This window comes from Caretta caretta, chromosome 4 (assembly GCF_965140235.1).
Source record: "Caretta caretta isolate rCarCar2 chromosome 4, rCarCar1.hap1, whole genome shotgun sequence".
In the NCBI taxonomy this organism is placed as follows: Eukaryota; Metazoa; Chordata; order Testudines; family Cheloniidae; genus Caretta; species Caretta caretta.
Genome location: NC_134209.1, coordinates 62,496,886 through 62,509,581, shown reverse-complemented (window position 1 = coordinate 62,509,581; position 12,696 = coordinate 62,496,886). Strand labels below are relative to the sequence as shown.

At 44.1% G+C, this 12,696-nt stretch overlaps 1 protein-coding gene across 8 annotated transcripts in view; it reads left to right on the top strand.

Annotated features, from left to right (window-relative positions):
* MGAT4D (MGAT4 family member D) overlaps window positions 1–12,696 on the top strand; it is a 126,245-nt gene that overhangs the window by 39,695 nt on the left and 73,854 nt on the right. For 6 of the 8 annotated variants that reach the window (XM_075127697.1, XM_075127694.1, XM_075127695.1 and 3 more), the window contains one exon: window positions 1,382–1,543. In XM_075127697.1, the coding sequence (XP_074983798.1) occupies window positions 1,382–1,543 (162 nt within the window). Of the gene's footprint in view, window positions 1–1,381; window positions 1,544–9,580; window positions 9,677–11,227; window positions 11,333–12,696 lie in introns of those variants that run through there. The other 2 variants (XM_075127699.1, XM_075127700.1) reach the window with 2 other exon arrangements.

Sequence of the window (12,696 nt, the reverse complement as noted above, 5' to 3'; positions counted from 1 at the left end):
TTATAGACTGTTAGCTCCTTTTAAAGGTTAGCTTTTTAGTTACAAAAAGTTCTAAAGGTTTTTTGTTTGTTTGGAGGAGCCACTTAAGGATTTATTTGCTTACACTGTACTTTATTGTCTGTATAGCTTTGTTTCTCTTTTATGGTTCCTATTTTTAATTTAAATGGACAGTTTTTAAGTTGTTTTAAATGATCATCACTCATTGCTGATTGAAAGCAATAAGTGGCTTAATACTCTGCCGGAAATGCACTTGTAAGGCATCTCTAAGAAGTTAATATAAGTGCTCCCTTTTTTGTTTGGGGATTGGTCAGTTTAGTTTAGAGAGTGTGATATGCATGAATATATTGCTTCAAGAGGTCCATGTTCAGGAGCTGAAGTCGAAGCATTCTTACCCACTCCTGAATTATTTCATAAATCTGACCCATTAGCATAGGATAGCCTCAAAGAAATTCTGTATTTGGATGATTATTAATGATAGATGGACCTTTGAAAACTTGGAGGATTTTTGGTCCAGTTTAGATAAGCACCCAAAAATAGGGATGCTTTTCCAGACTTCTTGGATTTGTAAAACTAAGCTGTGAATCTCATGGGAACAAGTTCTCTTGGAAGATTTTCAGTTCCACTTCCAGGACTTTTACTTCTGGCCTCGGATTAAACCATGAAGTGCAGGGGTACACCACAAGTGAAAAACAGTGTGTGGAGGGGATTGTGGGGAGGGGAGGTGGGGTGTTAGTGAAGGGACTCCTCTTATAGATTGTGGTCAATGTAGGGTATATAATATATTTTAAGAATCAGGAAGGAAGGATTTCGTGAAAAAAAAATGAATCCAATTACTACGAAGTTCTTCATTATAATTCACTTCTGGAGGAAGAGCATGGATTAGTCTATTGTAGATCTGTTATGCTTGTCCTCGCTTGCAGCTATCAAACCTACACTCTGACCCAAGTGACTTTCTATCCCTATTGCTAATGTGTATGTCCTTACCCTTATCTCCTACTTTAGCTATCATCCAGTTCTCTCACTCAGTCATCTCATGCTCCTCTAATCTGTCCAGAAATCATCCTTCTTGCCCGTCACTGGGACTATGCCATCCCCCACTTCAATTTCTTCTACAGCCTTCGTCATCCTCAGTATTGTGTTCAGACTTCTTGTCCTCACTTTCAAGGTTTTGTATAACTGTGCTCTCCTAAATCCTGTCTTTATTTCTTAGTATTCTGTCCCCTTCTTCACTCCACCAATAAACCTTGAATCAGCTCTTTTATTTTCTGTTTTCACTCTCTTTTCATTCTCTTTCCATGCTGTCCCCTATTCCTGAACTCCCTCCTTATTCTAGTATATGGTTAATCCCTCCCTGAAGAAACCATTTATGTTTTCATTGCAGGAAGTGGCTTAGACATGTACCAAACCCAGTTTTTGGAACTTCATCAAAGATTGTTATATGCCGAAAAAGAAAATAAAAAAAGATCCCGTGAGTTGAGCATTGTCCTGGATGCAGTTAAACGGGTAGTTGCGGAGAGACTGAACTCTACAGCAAATCATACAGGTTTGTGCTCATAAAAATTTTTCTTCCTAAAGAGATTAAATTATTATATACTCTGGGCCCAATTCTGCTTCCACTAATGTTAATGGGAACAAATCTATTGACTTTGATGATGGCAGCATCAGGCCCTTATATGTTTAAAAAGAGGGTGAGAGAAGACTTTTACCATTCTTTAATTAGGTCCTAATAATACTTACCTGATCCATGACAATTTATAGGATTGGTTGCTTGGAACCTGAGAGAACTCTAAGAACATTTTTCTATCATTCTTTTCTCCTTTTATTTGTCTTGTGAAGAGTCCTTATTTCCTTTTCACCCCAAATTTCAAAAGAGGGGACATTTAAAAATATCTATGAAATGTTTACCCCTTTCTCATCCTGCTTTGCTTATGAGAAGCAGACTAAAACACGTTTACCGAAAGTCTCTCTTTCTCTTGCATCTTCGCACTCTCACGCACCTTCGGTACATTTTTAAAGTTGGACAACAAATACTAGAAGTAATTCCAATCAGTTAATCATATTCTGTTGATCTGACTTTCCACTCTAATTTAATTAGAGTTTTTATTCACTTCTCCTTTTAAAAACACATTAGGCCCTACTGCTTCAGCAGCTACTGCACATACTTAGGGCAATCTACCTCCACTCTAGTGGTTGCAGTATGATGGATTAGGCAGATAGCCCTGTCCCCTGGAGGAGGAGTAAGGCAGAGCAGGAGCTGGCCATCTCACATCCCTGGTGACATAGGCACAGTTTTCTCCAAAAGCTGTTCTCATTGCTGCTAACCCCATTATCAAGAGGGAGTGGAGAGAATGAGAGGGGCTGCCTTCTTGTGGGGAGATAGATTAGGAATGTTATGTTGTAGTTGAAATGTGGGACATTGTGGTCTCAACACAAAATATTTAAGAATTATTTCTGACAGAATACATGGAGTTAAATCTACATAGAAAAAAGCTTTGGGATTTTATAATTAAAATATTGTATTAAAAATTGAAAGGGAGGAGGAACTAAGATGTGCATCATTGTCCTTCTGACCACTTTGCCTGTATGTGCTATCCTGTTTTCTCACTTTGTTTTTTTTGTTTTTTAGTTCCCAGTCCAGCATTGACTCAATTCATGTGCTTAAAATTAAGCAAATGCTTAGGTGTTTGCAGGATCTGGCTTTGGATTATAAACACTGGAGTAGAGTCCATGTTGTAGGATTTTTGCCCTATGGCTACCTCAGTGAGGGCCTGATTCTGACTGAGATCTACGTAATAATTTGGGGCAGTCCTCTTTCCATATTTAGAAATCAAGGTCAGCTGGGAAAGAATTTAGGCAACTCTACCAGGTTGGTGGTACCACATAGGAAGCCAGGTAGGGAAAGGAGAGAAGGAGATATGCAGTACGTAACAACTTTTTCTATCCGTACAAAACAAAAACACACCTTATACACAACATTTTTAGCCACCAAGGCAGGATCATAGAATCATAGAATATCAGGGTTGGAAGGGACCTCAGGAGGTCATCTAGTCCAACCCCCTGCTCAAAGCAGGACCCATCCTCAACTAAATCATCCCAGCCAGGGCTTTGTCAAGCCTGACCTTAAAAATATCCAAGGAAGGAGATTCCACCACCTCCCTAGGTAACGCATTCCAGTGTTTCACCACCCTCCTAGTGAAAAAGTTTTTCCTAATATCCAACCTAAACCTCTCCCACTGCAACTTGAGACCATTACTCCTTGTTCTCTCATCAGCTACCACTGAGAACAGTCTAGATCCATCCTCTTTGGAACCCCCTTTCAGGTAGTTGAAAGCAGCTATCAAATCCCTCCTCATTCTTCTCTTCTGCAGACTAAACAATCCCAGTTCCCTCAGCCTCTCCTCATAAGTCATGTGTTCCAGTCCCCTAATAATTTTTGTTGCCTTCTGCTGGACTCTGTCCAATTTTTCCACATCCTTCTTGTAGTGTGGGGCCCAAAACTGGACACAGTACTCCAGATGAGGCCTCACCAATGTCAAATCAGAACCTGAATTTGTGTGTGGTGAAAGGCAATCTTTGAAGAAGCAGCTTTTCACCCTTCAATACAGTGATGACTGAGTGGAGAATTTCCACCTAAACAACACAATAGTTCAGAGTGTCCATAGCATTCTGCCCATTAAAGCAGGTTGAAAAACAATTTTATGACAAAATTTGAAGTTTCCATTTCACAGGGCTCAAACCAAACATTAAAAAAACCTTTTTGTTACATATTTTTTTGAAAAAAATGAACTTTCATTTTTCCGTTTTCTGTCCCTCTTCTCTTTTGTGTCACTGAGTGAAATAAAATTAACAATATCCACAATTTTTTTCACTTCTTCCTTTTTTTCTCTCTTTTCTCTATTTTTCCCTAGTTGAGGGAGTTTTGAAAAGTTACAGAATGGAAAAAGGAGTAGAAGGGAATGTGGAGAAAAAGCTGTAGACATTATTCATTCTTTTGTATTCAGTGGCAAAAAAAGAGAAAAAAACATTTAAAATGGGGGGTTCAATTCACAACAAAATGAAAATTTTCCCTTCAAAATTTCTTGTACTATTTTTTTTGTCAGTCACATTTTTCCTATAAATCCTATTTTTAGCAGGAATATTTTCTAGTTGAAAAATTTTGACCAACTCTACTGTCCATGTCATAAATTCCACTGTCCTTGCTGTCATAGGTAAGGAATGGAAAAGGCAGGTAACAGGGAGTTGTGGAGAACAGGAAATCAGAGTCCTGTTTCTGCTAACTTGCACCTAGTGAGTAGGTTTTGTGAGTTTCTTTTTTGAGTGATTGCACATGTGCATTCCACTCTATGTGCATGTGGGCCCCAAGCACAGTCACCAGAAATTTTTCCCTCAGTGGTACCCATGAGGGCGTCTCGAGCGCCCTCAGGTGCTGTGGACTCATAGCACTAGTATAAAGTACCCAGCTGACCCCGTGATCCCTCAGTTCCTTCTTACTGCCCATGATGGTCACTGGAATTGCTATCCTTGCTTTGGCAAGCTCTATGTGGTTTTTCCTTTTTGCATATCTGTACATAGTTGTAAATAGTTTAGTCGGTTTTTAGTGAAGACCCAAAAGCAAAGAATCCAAGAAACTGGATTTATTCGGTAGAATATTTTATTCTTCAGGATTGCAAACCAGCCGGTGCTGCTAAGCAGATATGATTTCAACATGTGGGATTCATGCAGAAGTCAAGGACTTGCTCCCTCAGGACTCCAGGCAAGAGTTCTCCTTGTTGGTGGACAAGGGAAAATCAGTAGTAAGGGCCTCGTTGCAATCTGCTTTGGATGCAGCTGATTCGGCGGCCAGGTTCATGGCTTCAGCAGTAGCCATGCATAGGAGTTCATGGCTACAGTCTTTGTGTCTCCTGCAGGAGGTCGAGCAAACCTTTCAGGATCTACCCTCAAAGGAGCTTCAATCTTTTCAGAACAGACTGATGTGAAGCTTCATGGGTTAAAGGACTCTAGGGCAAGACTAAAGTCCCTTGGTTTGTATACACCAATGACTTCAAGGAAGCACTACAAGTCCCAACAGCCTGTTTTGTACCCTGCTCTGCCTATCTGTCAGGAACTGCAGAGAAAAAGAAGCAAGCATTTTAGGCATAGGCCATCAGCCCTTGCTATCTCAATGTCCATGCTTGCCCACCTAAACATTCAGGGGGCTCTAAGCAGGCCTTTTGACAAGACACTCAACGATGCCATACCAGTTCCCATGATGCCAGACCCTGTTTCTCCTTTGTTTACCAACCTCCTCTCCCATTTTCTCAATGCGTAGTCCCGTGTCACCATGGACCATTCTGTGTTGAAAATGATGTAAGTGAGATACACCCTCAAGTTTACTTCCAAACTTTCGTCCTATCCTTCCTCCCATCTCACGTCAGGGACCTCTTTCATGAAGATCTTCTGGCTCAGGAGGTTCAATCCTTCCTTTGGATGGGAGCCTTGAAAGAAATTCTGCAGAATTTAAGAGGGAAAGGGTTCTATTCCCATTATTTCCTAATCCCAAAAGCTAAGGGAGGTCTCAGACTCATTTTAGGCCGGCGCCACCCCAACAGCTACCTCAAGAAATTAAAGTTCCACATGGTCACCTTGGCATCCATTATCCTCTCCCTGGATCCCTGGGACTGGTACGCTGCCCTCGATTTAAGAGACACCTATTTTCATATATTGATATACCAAGCTCACAGAAGGTTCCTCAGATTCATATTGAACCACGCACACTACCACTTCATGGTACAAGAACTCCTCACTTAAAGTCGTCCCGGTTAATGTTGTTTCGTTGTTACGTTGATGATCAATTAGGGAGCATGCTCGTTTAAAGTTGTGCAATGCAATGTCGTTTGGCAGCTGCCTGCTTTGTCCACTGCTTGCAGAAAGAGCAGCCCGTTGCAGTTAGCTGGTGGGTGGTTGGAACCAGGGTGAACTGGCAGCCCCCCTATCAGCTCCCTGCTCCCCTAAGTTCCCTGTGCAGCAGCTGCTCAGCAGGCTATCAATTGCCTGCAGTTCAGCTGTCCCTCCCCGCACTGCCATGTGCTGCTCCTGCCCTCTGACTTGGAGCTGCTCCCCAACACTCCTGCTTGCTGTGGGGGCGAAGGGGAAGAAGAGGGGGGGCTAATGTCCCCCCTGCTCCTGCACCCCGATTACCCCATCTTCCATAGAGCAGGGGGGACACATGGACGGAGGGAGCTGCGCTCCAGTCTCAGCTTGCTGATCTAATTAACAAGGCAGTGTACTTCTGACCAGGGCCAGCTCTACAGTTTTTGCCGCCCCAAGCAGTGAAAAAAAACTGCCACTGCAGATGGCAAAAGGAAGAAGCTGCCGCCAATTTGCCGCCGCTGCTGGAGGAACAGAGAAGCTGCCGCCAGATTGCCGCCGCGGCCGGAGGAACTGCCACCCTGTTCTCAATGCCACCTCAAGCACCTGCTTGGAAAGCTGGTGCCTGGAGCCAGCCCTGGTGTTGACCCCACTCTTCATACTTAAATGGGAAATGCATATCTCCGTCTCTCAAACACATTCAGGGTGTGTCTCTGTCTCTGTCTTCCCTCTGTCCTTTCCTGCTGCCTTGTAGAGTGTGAGAGTTAACCCTTGAGGGCTCAGCCGATTGCTAGTTCATCATTTAGCAGTAAGGCATTCCCTGGGAAATATCCCACCCACTGACTCCTCCACCTCAACTAAGCTTCACAATCATCATCACCGTGTACCGGTATTAAATTGTTTGTTTAAAACTTACACTCTGTGTCTGTGTGTGTATATATATGTCTTTTGTCTGGTAAAAAAAATTTCCCTGGAACCTAACCCCCTCATTTACATTAAGTCTTATGGGGGAAATTGGATTTGCTTAACATCGTTTCGCTTAAAGTCGCATTTTTCAGGAACATAACTACAATGTTAAGTGAGGAGTTCCTGTACTCCCGTTCTGCCTGTCTGCAGCTCCTAGGGTGTTTACAAAATGTATGGTGATAGTGGCAGCCTTCCAAAGAGAGCAGGTCTACCCTTATCTGGATGAGTGGCTAATCAAGGGATGGTCTAGGGCTCATGTAGTATCCAGCTTTGGGCTCATCTAGTTGATTTTCAAGGCCCTAGCCTCCTGATAAATGTGTAGAAATCTATCCTCACTCCAGTACAGAGGACAGTGTTTATCGGAGCGGTGTTCAACTCCTCTCAAGCCAGAGCCTACTTTCCAGAGGGTTATTTTAAGACAACTACGTCCCTAATAGCACACTTCAAAGGCCATCCCATCGCAACATCCAGAACTTGTCTGAGGCTTTTAGGCCACATGGCTTCATGCACATATGTGGTGCAGCATTCAAGGCTGCGCCTCAAGCCCCTCCACACGTTGCTGGCCTCCGTGTACTCACCAAACTGCCACCATCTGGATTTTGTACCCTCATGTTCTTGTCTCCCTCAATTGGTGGATCGACCTCCTCAATGTTTGTGCAGGGGTTCCCTTTATATGGCCCCAACCGTCAGTGACCCTGATCTCAGATGCATCAGCACTAGGGTGGAGAGCTCACCTTGGGTCCCTCAGAACTCAAGGTCTTTGGTCTCCAGAAGAACTTTCTCTCCACATCAGTGTCCAAGAACTCAGAGCAATTCACCTGGCCTGCTAGGCTTTCCTGCCACGTATTACAGGCAGAGATTTGTTTGTTCTTATGGACAGTGTTGCTGCCATGTTCCATCTCAACAGGCAAAGAGGAGCTTGCTCTTCCAGCCTACATCAGGAAGTGATTCAACTATGGGAATTCTGTATCGCCCTCTCAGTCAACCTAGAGGCCTCTTACCTTCCAGGAGCCCAAAATGAGCTGGCAGATCACCTAAGCAGGACTTTCTCCAGTCACCATGAATGGTCCCTTCGCCCAGATGTGGCGCGGGATGTTTTCCAGCAGTGGGGGACTCCCGAGATAAACCTATTTGCAACCCAGTACAACAAAGCATCACCAATTCTGCTCCCTGTGTGGCCACAGTCCAGGGTCTATCACACATGCCTTTCTGATGGAACACCTTTACTACACTTTTCCCCCCTGTCCCGCTTGTACACAGAGCACTTCTAAAGATCAAGTGGGACCGGAACCAGATCATTTTGATAGCCCCAGCATGGCCCTGCCAACACTGGTTCTGCCACTTTGCTAGGCCTCTCAGTGGTGACTCCAATCCCACTTCCGTTACACCTTGACCTGATCTCTCAGGACCATGGTTGACTGCTCCATCTGAACCCGAGCTCCCTTCACCTAATGGCCTGGAAGCTCCATGGTTAAACCTCAAAGAGCAGGCTTGCTCAGGGGAAGTTCATCAGGTTCTACTAGGGAGTAGGAAGCCCTCAACCAGGGCTACTTATCTTTACAAGTGGAAGCAGTTTTCGGTCTGCATGTTCCAAAGTGGGATCTTGCCCATGTAGTCATCCTTACAAGAAAGACTTGAGTATCTATTACACCTGAAGCAGCATGATTTATCTATCTCCTCTATCAACGTTCACCTTGCAGCAATAGTGGCTTTCCACCCCTGGGTAGATAACCAGTCTGTATTTTCACATCACATGTCCATCTGATTTCTGAAGCGACTAGAGATATTATATCCTCATATAAGAGAGCCAGTTCCTCCCTGGGACCTGAACTTGGTCTTATTAAAGCTCATGGAATATCCATTTGAACCACTGGCAATGTGCTCCTTATTGTACCGCTCCTGGAAAGTGGTTTTCTTAGTGGCCATCACTTCGGCCTTGGAGTTCAGGGCCCTCACATCAGAGCCTCTAGACACAGTCTTCTTTAAAGACAAAGTTCAGTTACCCACCATTTCCTTACCTCACCCCAGTTTCCTATCAAAGGTAGTATCACAATTTTATAACAATTGGGCAATCTACCTTCCGGTCTTTTACCCTAAGCCGCATGCAAATAGAGAGGAGTAGCACCTTCACTTATAGGGCTCGCCTAACGTCCAAGCTTTCTACATAGAATGGAGTAAACCATTCAGAAAGTCCACTCAGCTGTTTGTAGCAAACAAGATGAAGGGTCTCCTGATCTCGTCTCTTCCTGGATTAAGTCTTGCACTCATGCTAGTTACAATCAAGCGGGGGTACCGCCTTCCAACTATCCCATGGCTCGTTCCACAAGGTCACAAGCACGGTCAGCAGCATTCGGAGAGCAGATCTCTGTCCAGGACGTTTGCAAAGCAGTGACTTGGTCATTGTGCATACGCTCTCCTCCCATTACACCATCACACAGCAGTCCAGAGATGATACCAAATTAGATCGAGCTGTCCTGCAGTCTTATGTCCATGAACTCCAATCCCTCCACCTATTCAATTGCTAGGGAGTCACCTGGAGTGGAATGCACATATGCAATCACTTGAAGAAGAAGAAAAAACAGTTACTAACTTTCTGAAACTGTTGTCCTTTGACATGTCCATTCCACGACCCGCCTTCTTACCCCTCTCCATAGGAGTCTTCTGGAAAGAAGGAACTTAGCAAGCAGGGGGTCGGCTGGGCACTTTATACCAGCACTATGAGCACACAGCACTAGAGAGTGCTCGGGCTGCCCCGACAGGTACCACTGAGGGAAAAAATTCCAGCAACTGTGCTTGGGGCGCGCACACACCTGGAGTGGAATGGACATGTACAACACGACTCAAAGAACAACCGTTATGAAAGGTTAGTAATAATTTTTCTTTGTTTTAGTTTGCCTAGGGGGTTGCCTTCTGATGTTGGACAGCAATCAATCAATCAGTCTGTTATGGAGCTAACAGCTGTGGAGATGTGGCTTTTTAAGGTTCATGCAGCTTGGAAGGCTATTATTGTTTGTGTTGGATAGAACTCACTGCTGTATAACTCTGGCATAGAATGCCTTCTGTCTTCCCCACCTCCGTGGGAACTGCATTTCAGGGCTGGTCTACACTACACAGGTCGACATAAAGCAGCTTATGTCAATCTAATTATGTCAGTGTCTACACTACAATCTTCCTCCCACCAATGCAAGTTCCCTATTACACCGACATAATAACTCCACCTCCACAAGAGGCATAAGGCTTATGTTGGTGTAGTTAGCCTGATGCACTGTCTCTGTAGACACTGCATCTGGTACATCAGCTGTCTTGTCAATTTCACAGCAGGAGCTGTGAAATTGACAAGAAAGCCCCTGCTCCTCTGGAGAGCTGGGTGGCTGGATCCTGCTCTGGACTGGGAGCTGGAGTGAGAAGCCTGAGTGGCCCCCACCCACTCCCTGCCAGGTGAGCCATGTAATTGACAAGACTGCCTGGCTCCCAGCAGGGAACGAGCAGGCAGAGTGAGCTGAGAATCTCCGGTGGTGAGAAGCCCCAGGCGGCTTCCCCCGGCTCCTGGCAAGGAACGGATAGGGGAGAAGCTGTGGGTGACTTCCCCTGGCTCCTGGCAGGGAATAGAAAGCCGGGGGGAGGGGAAGGGGGCGGCGGGACAGCTGCCAGGAGCCCAGGAGCCAGTGGAGCAGCCAGGCTCCAGTCAGAGAGCTGCCAGCTCTCAGCTCCCTATGCTGACCCTCTTAGGTCGGTGAAAGCGATTCTGGTGAGGACACGCTCTGTCAATCCAAGGAGGGTAGAGTGGACATGCACCACCGCAGTAATTACTGCTGTGGCTGTAAGTCGACCTAATATAGGTTGACTTAAGTTTGTAGTGTAGACATACCCACAGTGGTAGTAATTACTGTGAGTGAACACTGGTTAACTGCAGAGGCAAATGGCCAGTGCACATTTTACTTGCACATCAGTCATGATAATTATGGGTATGAATTTGTGTGTACCTATTGCTGAAAAGCATTTTGAAATCCATTTGAATGAAAAGTGATGCATAAATGTAAGCCACTATAATATCTTAATATGGCCAATGTGCTTTCACAAGTATATAGCAATTATTTTTTGTTTCAGGTATCCATTTTATAAAATTCTGCAATGAAAGGAACTCATTGTGAAGTGCAATGGGATTCATACCATGTAATAACTGCTTTTCAAGAACTACAAGCATCAAGTGCTTATATGATTGCATTATGACAGGAGGAGTTAGGCATGAGTCTGCTCATTTCTATTTTTATTTCTGGCACATAGTTTTGCTTCCCTTTTGACTCTGTGCCATTCTTTCCTTCCCATTCTAACAGCTTACCTTTCTTTATTATTATTATTATTATTTCTTCTTAAATTACCTAGAAAGTCAACACTAGAGAGAAAGGTAAAACAACCTCTGAAGATTAATCAAGCCACATTGTTGATGTGTTTGACTTTGAATCTGCTTCTTCGTAGCAGGGAGATGTCCTTCTCAGAAACCCTTTGATTATCAAAACAGGTGATGAATTTGTTTGGATTTTTTAGAGGAAAATTTTAAATGGGTTAAAAGTTAATACCCAGACCTTTCAAGAGGGAGGGTATATTCAAAAATTAGAATACAAGTTTTGGAACATTATGCTCCTGTCAAAAAACCTAAAGAATCTTGGACCAAGGCTTGGGGCTCACTCAGTCCATCAAGCTCATACTTTGTGGCGCTCCAGGAGGTAGGAGAGAGAGAGATGACTAATTTATGACAAACCAGCAAGGATTTGCCAAGCACAATAAACTCTAGCCCCATCTATCACTTCTCCAATATGGCATATACATGACTATTCTGGCTTTATGATGGTGTGATGGGGTGTGTAAACCCTGCAAAAGTCAGAAAAGGATTAAAGGACTGCTTGGGGCTCAGTCAGCTCAGCACTGTGATTCCTGAAACAGGTGTTGGACTTTGAAAGATGAGCTAAAAAAGTTGCTGGCTGGGAGGGAGAGCAGACGTTCGGCTCTGTGTGGGTGGGAAGGCTGGCTGGGGCCAGGAACTCAGGAATGGTCCAAGATCCAAGGGTTTGGGTCTGTGGTCACCTATGCAAATTGGTGAGGATTTTTACCAAACCTTCCCCAGGAAGTGGGGTGCAAGGGTTGGGAGGATTTTGGGGGGGAAAGACGTGTCCAAACTACGTTTCCCAGTAAACCCAGTTAGAGTTTGGTGGTGGCAGTGGAGATCCAGGGTCAAAGGATAAAATTAATTTGTACTTTGGGGAAGTTTTAACCTAAGCTGGTGAAAGTAAGCTTAGGAGGTTTTCATGCATGTCCCCACATCTGTACCCTAGAGTTCAGAGTGGGGGAGGAACCTTGACAACCTACATGAGCATGGGTAGTCCCAGGGACAGGGAGGGAATGACACAGACAGAGTTCTCATATGATGTACATAGGAGTCTCACCTGTGTCAGGACAGCAGAAATAAGCTGTAAGGCAACTGGTAAAGTTAAGTTTTGAAATGATTTCTTGCTAGCTGCTTAGCAGGTACACATTTGAGTGAAAGAGATCTTTTGCTGCTCAGGTTCCTTTCTTAAAACAAAATAAAGAGTAAGGTCTTTCATTTAGTCCTTTCAAATATTTATTAGTTTACCTAATGGTACCCATCATCTTTGCACATTGGGTGCCTTGTATTAATTAAGTGGAAAATATTTTTGTTTCACCAGCTTTTAATTGACTTCTGAATGATTTTAGGAACAGGCTCTATAGGTTTTTAGTAGCTTTTCTAATTCTATATTTTAGCAATTTCCTAACATTTATTCTGAGTAATGTTTCAAAGAGGATGGATCTAGACTGTTCTCAGTGGTAGCTGCTGACAGAACAAGGAGTAATGGTCTCAAGTTGCAG